The sequence below is a fragment of the Thunnus thynnus genome, chromosome 3, assembly GCF_963924715.1.
Source record: "Thunnus thynnus chromosome 3, fThuThy2.1, whole genome shotgun sequence".
NCBI classification, from domain to species: Eukaryota; Metazoa; Chordata; class Actinopteri; order Scombriformes; family Scombridae; genus Thunnus; species Thunnus thynnus.
In genome coordinates this window covers 1399985-1409180 of record NC_089519.1, presented here as the reverse complement: position 1 = coordinate 1409180, position 9196 = coordinate 1399985, and the positions used below count along the sequence as shown (strand labels likewise).

The following is a 9196-nucleotide window of genomic DNA, read 5'->3' as shown; positions in this document are numbered from 1 at the left end:
TAAGGAACAGCAAACTAAAACACACTTTATTTCTGTCTGGTACAAGTGTGTCACAATGTCAGGGTGGGACCATCGGCACTGCTTCTCTGACCACAGGAACTTTTAGAAGAACAGCGGGAACATTAAGAACTGCAACTTCGATTAATGAATGCATTTCATGCATTTCACTGGGGCACAATATAGCACATGCTAAACTAAATTACCTTAACTGTACTGGGACAATGCTGACTATTTACATGTAAACTTCTTAGGCTGCATTTGGAAGCAAACATCAGGTTATTAACCCTGCTGTGAAAGATTTAACATTTTCATGGGTGCAGAGGGATAATTCAACATCTTGAAAGTCCTCAATGAGAAAAGATTATCAGATTTTTGTTATGAACACATAGAAATCAACATTTTGTTGCCATGTAAATCCAGCCTGAGATGATCTGATTGGACTGTTTTGCATAATTCATCCATGTTGGATTCATATTATTTGACATTGAGATGTAATATTCAACACAGGAACATTGTGACCTTGTTTGGATATAAAACACACAAGTTCTGTTGAGGTTCAACCTGACCCAAAGCACAATTCCTAAAACACAGAGCCTCACACTCAGTGTTTGCACATCACTGGAAAACAGAGTTTAAACTAATTAAAACTACAAAATATCACCAAAAATCCACCCCTCCCTTATTCACACTACTTTGAGCACTGAGTGGAAGAGACAACCACACAGGCTCTCTGGACTCAAACACTTTGGTATCTGGCAACGATTGTGTGTCCTGTCCTGTCCGTCAGTGTGGCATTTAAACTCCCAGTGGCTGCACACCTTTTGTATGCTGTCTTTTGGTGTCATCGCTCATCATTTGTGGCTGCCACCATCCTTATCTGACCCTTAACCTTTCCCAGAATGCCATGGGTCACCACAGAGGTCTTAGCCCCAAAGCTCTCCTCACTGTCCGTGTCACCATAGCAGCTGGATGTTGCAGGGGAATTCGCCAGGGCGATGACTGAATCGGTTGAGTCCCTGTCTCTGCGGCCTGCCGCCAAGGAGGGACGGGCTGAGGATGGTGGAGCAGTGTGAGGCGGAGGAGGAGTGTCGCACCGAAACAGAGGATTCAGTTTGTTGCTGTCCAATCCAGCCGTGGCGCTGTCGTCCTCAGCCCCGTCCTCAGCTGAGTCCATGCTCTTGTCCTGGGCCTGGTCATTGAGCAGAGTGACCAGGAAGTTGATGTACTTCACAGCCAGGCGGAGGATTTCATTCTTGCTGAGCTTCTTGTCTGGTGGGTGTGTGGGAATGAGTTTTCTCAGCTCGGAGAAAGCCCCGTTCACATTCTGCTGTCGCCAACGCTCGCGGCTGTTGGTGAAGACGCGGCGAGCAAGTTTCTGAGGAGGGCCTGTCAGACACATATACACACTCTGTGAGCGGGTTTTAAAAGAAGAGTTTGGTCATATTCTATATTTTATCTTGACAAGATCAGTTTCAACAATAAATTGATCCTCTGAATAAGTTAGCCAAAGCCTAATATAGCTTATTCCTCTGTGCCTTAGAGCTCCATTGTGGTCCAAAAATACATCAATGAACCACACTGTTGCCCCGGGTAACATATTCTCTCATTATGATGAACATGGACAGTGTAGTTTATTTTCAGTCAATCCCTCATACATCAGTCTGCTGACGTAAACGCTCACTAGCCCACCAAATGTGAATTATTCCGCCACTGAAAATAGTCCCCTACAAATTCACTGTTTACTCCAATTTCAGCAACATTTGCTAAATACTACAGTGCCCTGCTGTTTCTGGAAATTGCTTTTTAGGAGGAAAGTATATATTCATGACCTGTATTTATAGATTTACATCTGTAGTAGGAACGTATGGCATTGAAGGCGAGAACAACAGACACAGAGGGAGAAGGAAGTATTGAGAGATAGACTAATGCATTGTTGGTGTATGTTAGTTTTTTATAGTACTTGTTGACAAAGAGAAAATAAAGAATAACACTGTCCTCATCCTATAAATACCTTAAAAATTACTGTCACTGTGGCTGCACTAATGGCAACATCTGATTCTTTATTTAGAAGCACAAAAACTCACAATCATTGATCTCCATCTCAAAGTGTGATGAGGGTCTTCTCTTGATCCGGCTGTTGGCAATGACACCATAGCTTCCTCCTGAGGGACCCAGGTAAGAACTAAAAAGAGATTTTTTTTTTAATACAGTACAATTAATGCAAATGTAACAGGTTTGTAACTGCATATTCAATCAGCATAGACAGTAAAATTTGGCAAAATATAAAAACCGGCTTGTCTTCTGTTAAATAACTCCAGATGGAGAGAAATCTTGGAGGGTGGATGGAGAAAGCAAACACCAAGATGGTGGAAGCCATTAACTGAGACGTGATTATGTTGGTGGCGTTGATTGAGTGTGCATGCAGAGTTTTAGCCCGGTCTCATTAAGCCTGGTTACTAGCTGTTTCGACTTCAGGGTGATGAAATAGATCAATGCTTCTTGCTACAAACAGACCAGAGAGAAGTGGGGAGGGAAGCTTATTCCCAGACCACCATGACAGATGGAGGAAGCCATAGATGTAGCCACTGTGGAAAATCCCACTTTTTTACATACTGTAGCTGATACTCCTCTGTTATACTATGAGAAGCTGTTTGGAAAATCGTTTTTCGAGTACAGAGTAGAAGAACAGTAGGAGGGCTTTGATAACGTCTGCTTCTCTTCATTAGAATAAGCTAAAAGTTGCCAATTTCAGGGGCTCAAAAAGAGCTTTAAGAGTTCTGTTTTGCAGCCTTTTGTCAATTGAATTTGTACCGTACCATATATGCCTTCTAAATTTAGCTGCAATTAAAAGTAAATATGTAGCTTCATAAGTGATATCTTCAGGGTTTTTATAATAAGAACATTCAATGATGCAACTCATGTTCGGTAACCAGTAATATTCTGATGATTGAATTCAGTGTGAGAAAAGTGTGGTGCCTTCATAACAGTTCACATCCTGCTGTCAACTTCGCATAACTGTGCAGCAGATTACTATTAATCACAATGGGAAGTCATGAAATCCCAGCAGTTGAGGTTTCATATGAAACAGAAACTTGGTTTTACCAACGAAGAAGCATTATTATTACTAGTGACATCTCAGGAAACCAGACTGTAGTATTTTATAGTTTCAAGTCTTTGCTTTTTTCTTGTTGCACTAGATAGTTTTATCTCTTTAGGCTTCAAAAAACAGTTTGAATTAAACATTCAGAGGGAAATTGACATTTCTCAGCTCCTCACTGCAATGTGTGACGAGGGGTCACAAATAAGTACATAAGGCAAAAAGTTATAAAACTTCTGTGCTAATGGCTAAATCCAAATAAACCAAATCTAACCTGGTGAAGAAGGCGTGAGCAGGCAGGTACTGCTGAGGCAACAGGGGCCCTGGGGAGGGAGCAGAGGGACCTCCTGGACCTCCAGAACCTCCAGGGCCTCCAGGACTGGCCACAGGCAAACAGGTCAGCTGGCTGCGGCGAAGGTCTGCATGGGGCCCGTGCAGAAGGTTGGGAATTGGGTGTAAAGCAGTCAAAGGGGTGTTGGGGAGCGGGAGAGGGGGCTTGCTGTGACCGAGACTGATGACTGGAATGTGGGGAGGAAGAGGAGAGGATGATGAGGACGGAGGGAAAGATGCAGTGGAGGTTGGAGGTGGGAGTGGGCACGGGGAGGTCTTGGCTGGTGCAGGGAGGAGTGGAGGTGGAGAGGAAAGTGTTGGGGACCTGGTGGCAGAAGCAGCAGGGGTTGCGGCGGCGGTGGTCGGTTCTCCATGCTTCTCCTCCTTCTGCTCCGTCTCCATGACGATGGGCTCAGGTGCAGCAGCTGTATCTGCATGGTGACTGGTTAACACTGTCGTTGTGGCACTGGGGGACTGAATCGAGCTGCCAGCGGGGACATCCGTGTGTCCCTTGTGCCCTGTCTTGTTAGCAGGATGTGGGCTGTTGATAGTGTCCGAAGACGCTGCAGCCTGGTTCTGGAGGGGACTGTGCTGCTCCACGGAGGTACAGGATGGGGAGGAGGCAGAGGAAGAGGAGGCAGAGGAGGGGCGAGGTAGTTTGGGTGGTGAGGCAGGTAGGCCGGTGGAGTTAACCTTCTCCATCATGGTGGTGAAGTCTCTGGGTGAAACCCTGTCAGTTCCAAGCTCCTTAAACACTCAGCCGCCCGGCGTGTGTGTCAGTGTGTCTCGTCCCCGTTGTGTCTGTGTATGAGAGTATGTTCATGTGTACCACCTGCAGCTCGTCCTTCAAACCTCTCCTCTCCAAGCATATGGGTCTTTTCCATAAAGGCGACTCATAACCCTTCCTTTCCTTTGTTCCGCTTTCCTGCAGATTATGCAATATTTTGCCGCTCTACCTCACAACAAGTGAACAACAACAACTGAAATCCATCAGTTGTTCTTCTCAACACCAGGGTCAGTATGTGAGTCTTTTATCCATCAGTCCATGTTATATTTGCCTTCAATGGAGCTACACCTTCCCACTGATCCAGCCTTGTTACCCATCATTCTCTCCTTTACTTGTGTGATTGTAGCTGTGTGTGGAGTGTGGGTAGACGCCTGTGTTCACTCCTTCACTTCAACGTGCAGTCCTTTTATAGTGGGCTAATTCTACAGTGTCGCCTCTGGGTGCGGCGTGGAGCTGGGGTGGTTGTTGCGGTTTGATTTGAACTGGATGTCTGTATTTTTCTTGCAGTACATCCTGAGCAGCAGATTCTAGGTTGACGAGAATCCCCAGCGGCAGCTCTTAATGAGTTTGACTGTCTATGTGTCTGTCTGTGTGTATTTTGAGGATGTGAGTCAAAATCCTTTTAAGCGTTCAACATGTCCCAGGCCGCTGAAGATTGGATTGATATCAAAGAGTCTGTCGAACAAAAGAAAAAGAAAAGAAGCACACAGGATATATATTTGGTGTATATTTAGAAAAGGCAATAAGATGTGAAAATGTGCCCGAAGGTCAACCTTTGCACGAGTGCAATTTTTCAATTTCAACATTTCATGAAAATTTACAGATTCATTTCTTACTGCAGCTGTTGTCGGGTAAATTTACTGTTGTGCTACTTCTTCAAGGAGGGAGACGTTTGTTTGTAGTCTGCTCGGTAAGGCGTAAGACTCATTATTTCTTCTAGGTTTTGCAATCTTAGTTGTTCCTGTTTTGTCTTTTCTAGTAGTCATGACTTTATTTTGAACAGTTCCCTCTTTCGCAGTGATGTAGGGACGACACTTACAGGTAGTTTCTTTTTAATAATTAAATTTTGCAGCCGCATTTAACATCTTAAATAAAATGAAACCCTAGAGAAGCTACAAAGAAACAGAGTAACAGACGAATATTTAAAAGGTTTTGGTGTCTGACACTCAGTGTTACGTGGATGTTTTTGCTTATTAGCTGCACCCGTTTCAGGATAGATTTTGCTGCGGTTGCCAAGAAACAAAGCAACAATGACATCTCATATATTTTGTAGAAATACAGATGATATAGCATTTAATGTTTAGTCAAATCAAGCATATATCCTCCTGTATACGCTCCTGTATAATGAGCAGTTTGCATTAATTCATTGTTCAGTGATTAACTGGTTATTAGATTGGTTGATTATTAGAATGGTTATTAGATTTTATGTATTTTATAAATACTCACATGAAAAATCATATATAATCACCTTGAGTTATTTATTTTTTTTAAAAAAATTTTATCCAAATGCACAAATAATTGTGTTTTTACCATAACCAGTAGACTGTCACACAAATTTAATTCAGCTTTTAGGAGAATAATTTGTCCATCCATCAAATGAATTCTGGTAGATTTCATATTCAATCTTCCTCTGCTCATAACTAAATCACCAAATGTTTTTATTGCCAATTTCCAACAACCAATAAGTGACATTATTACCAATATCACTAGATTTACATACAGACATGCTGTAAATATGACAGTGACTGATGTCAAATGTGTTTTTATTATTATTATTTAAAATTATTGTTACAGACTGCAAATGAGCCTCATATACTATAGATTTGTATTCAAAATTAAAAAATAAATTGATAAAATAATTTAATTAATACTCACAGGTAAAATTATGGCACCCAGTGTAGCTTCTCTCTGTCTGTCATGCAAAATCCGTCAGAGTTCAAGTGATCTGTGAACGCACGTGTCACCTCAGTGTTTAACATCCTCCTTCTCTTGCTCCTCCTTCCTTCTCCTCCTCCTCCTCCTCCTCCTCCTCAGGTCACTCACACTCTGCTGCAGCCTGTCACTGCCTGTCTGTCAATCTCTGAGATCAGAATTGGAGCCAAACAGTCTGACACCGTTCAAACACTCCAAATACTGAAATGAATCCCTGCAAATAAAATTCTTAAATATAAAAAAAATAAATTAAAAAAAATGACAGTCCAAAATATTCACAAAGATATGAAGTCACACCGAGACCGAAAGTCAGTCCAAACACACACATTTGTTTTTTTGTTGTTGTGAAGTTGCTCCTTTGAACGAAGACACACTCAAAGCATGGAGACGGATGGTGCAGGTCTCTGCCATCCCCCCCTGTCCATATGTCATTCTCACCTCTCTTCTTCACTCTCTCTCTTTCACCGTCCTGTCTATCCCTTCCTTCTCTCACTCTCTTCGCCAAGAAGACACAATGCTCTAACTGGCTGCCAGTCGGAGCGCTCTGATACTGGCAAAATGTGAGGTGGGAGAGAGAGAGAGAGAGCGAGAGAGAGAGAGAGAGAGAGAGAGAGAGAAGAGGGAGAGAGAGGGAACCATGTTGCAAGGAGAGTTTTCCGCTCCCTGCTGGACAAGAGGATGTGCTAGTACAATATGGTGGCTGCTGATAAGAGCCTCAAAAGCTGCCTGTGGCCTGTAGATAAGGAACCTCCACCCCCCCCCCACAACCCCTCCTCCTCCTCCACCACCACCAATACCAACACACATACTCTCATACACACACACACACACACACACACACACACACACACACACACACACACATACATAACACTAGACTGGTCAGTCCCAGACTTTGAAGGGATCTGGACTGTTTCCAAGAAAATATCCGCAACTGTACTTATATCACAATATGATAAACAGACAACGATGTACTGTACACATACACGCATGCCAAGTTGTACATGCATGAATGTACACACACATACAGAACATGTACATACGCAGACACTTCCACAAATAACACAGTCATTTGGGGAATTACCTGAAGTCTTTGCTTGAGAGCGTCTGCTATTAGAGTTTGTCTTTTAACAGGCAGATTACAAGCAAAGAATCGCCAATAATATGTATTTGTAGCAGCTTTATCAACAAATATTCATTTAAAATTTGAGACAAATAGATGTAATAAAAGAGCTGAGCAGAGATGAAACCAGGAGAGAAGCTTTTCTTTTATTAAAGGTTATAATGTAAGCTCATTGTGTCCACTAGAGCTGAAATGTTCAGTTGATTAATTGACAGAAACTTAATCCACAACTATTTTGATCATTTTTCAAGCAAAAATGCCAAAAACATTCATTGGTTTCAACCTCTCAAATATGAGGATCTTATGCTTTTCTTTGTCATATAGTAAATTGATTGACAGTTTGTAATATAAAACAAGCATTTTTCACTATTTTCCAACATTTTACTGGCCAGACAAAATGATCAAGATTAATCAATAACGAAAATAATCATAGTGCAGTGCATAATAGTGCAGTGCTAATATTCACTATATGTATTTGTAACAGAATTATACAAACACAAAAAGGTCTTTATTCATCAGACTCGAGACAGAGAAAATCTACTAAACAGTTTTGTAATTTAAAAGGTTGAAAACAAACATCTGTTCAAATAAAAGAGATTATTATTATATGAGTCAAGTGCAAAGTGAGCTTTGAGCAAACATGAATTCATTCATCGGACTCAATTGACTGGAGATTTTCTGTTATGACATCAGAGCGCACCTGTGTCACTGATGACCAACACACAAGTCGTCATCATGGTTACTTTCCTCTCCAAGAGCTCGCAAACGTCCTTCCTGGATCCGTCTCACACACATGTTCTCTCTCACTGTCTCTCTGCTGTCCTTTGTGCTCACACATTACTGCTCAATTCATCTCAAACTCTCTCTCTCTCTCTCTCTCTCTCTCTCTCTCTCTCTCTCTCTCTCTCTCGGCGTGTCGCTCTGAACCTCAGGGTCAACGCCTCTTTTACATTCCCTGCAGTCATTTCCTTCTTAGACAGACTGAAACACAAACATTATAAAGGCTTACAGTTACGTGACCTTCTAGGTCCTGGGAAAGAAAGCAGTTTGCTAAGCAACTTTACGAGAAATCTGTCATCACCTTCATCATCATCATTATTGTTTGTTTTTTTCATTCTACATTGCCACCAATGTGAATCATCATCATCATCATCATTATAGACAATAACTGCCAGGGGTGTGAATATGCTGAAATAACAATAGTCCATGTATAATCAGAGTGCAGACAGTGTCATCTATCGGTCTGTCACACTACTTTGCGTCCGGCAGCTGTGGTTCCAGTTGATCGCACTCTGTGTGCTATAATAATGTTGCAGTGGCACCTCTGCTCCTGCAGATGCTGCATGAATTTGCCTGTAATATATAAAAAGCTACACAAGGGACAGAGAGAAATCTGTTGGGATTAGATTTTCCTGTGCTTTAAATGCTCAAAGTAATTTGATCTAATACTGTCACAGTCTCGTATTGTCTGTTACAGTTTTAAAGGTTGTTCATTTTGTGCAGTTTGGTTTTTGGAGTGCAGCTTCGCTTCATTTTGTTGACATTTTTGGCAAAGAAATCTTAGAAAGTCAGGACATATTATTTTCTCCATGTCTTTCTGTTCTTGTGTCTATATGCAGTGACACTATTTTTTAAATACTTTTAGTTGTTTTGATTCTAATATTTACATTTATATATACATACATTTTCTGCTGTATTTGCTGTATAAATGATGAACCTTAAACTGTTCTATAGTAACATTGTGAGTGATTATCATTCAAATTATCATTAAATATTTGTAAATGTTTATAAGCACCTCTGTCTTTTTTTTCTTGTATTTTGGCTTCCTGGCAGTTTACAGTTTGTTGAATTGACAAAATGATGAGTCAGACTTATAGCTGAGTTTTTGCTCAGAAAAGGATAAGTTGATATCAGATAAATCTCTGAG

At 41.4% G+C, this 9196-nt stretch overlaps 1 protein-coding gene across 1 annotated transcript; it reads right to left on the bottom strand.

Annotated features, from left to right (window-relative positions):
* Window positions 1-6778, bottom strand: lyl1 (LYL1 basic helix-loop-helix family member). The gene is made up of 4 exons (XM_067579554.1): window positions 6090-6778; window positions 3372-4889; window positions 2085-2182; window positions 1-1386 (listed from the first exon to the last, which is right to left on the bottom strand). Exons 2-4 carry the CDS (start codon window positions 4130-4132, stop codon window positions 842-844), a joined length of 1404 nt encoding a protein of 467 aa, XP_067435655.1. The 5' UTR covers window positions 4133-4889; window positions 6090-6778; the 3' UTR covers window positions 1-841.
* Window positions 6779-9196: the final 2418 nt, after the last annotated feature.

Bases quoted from the DNA above. Each gene is read 5' to 3' on its own strand.
- lyl1 (XM_067579554.1), bottom strand. From the start codon at position 4,132: ATGATGGAGAAGGTTAACTCCACCGGCCTACCTGCCTCACCACCCAAA. The intron at 2,183-3,371 runs GTTAGATTTGGT...ATCTCTTTTTAG, and splicing joins GCTCACGCCTTCTTCACCAG to TTCTTACCTGGGTCCCTCAG. The intron at 1,387-2,084 runs GTGAGTTTTTGT...TGTGTCTGACAG, and splicing joins TGAGATGGAGATCAATGATT to GCCCTCCTCAGAAACTTGCT.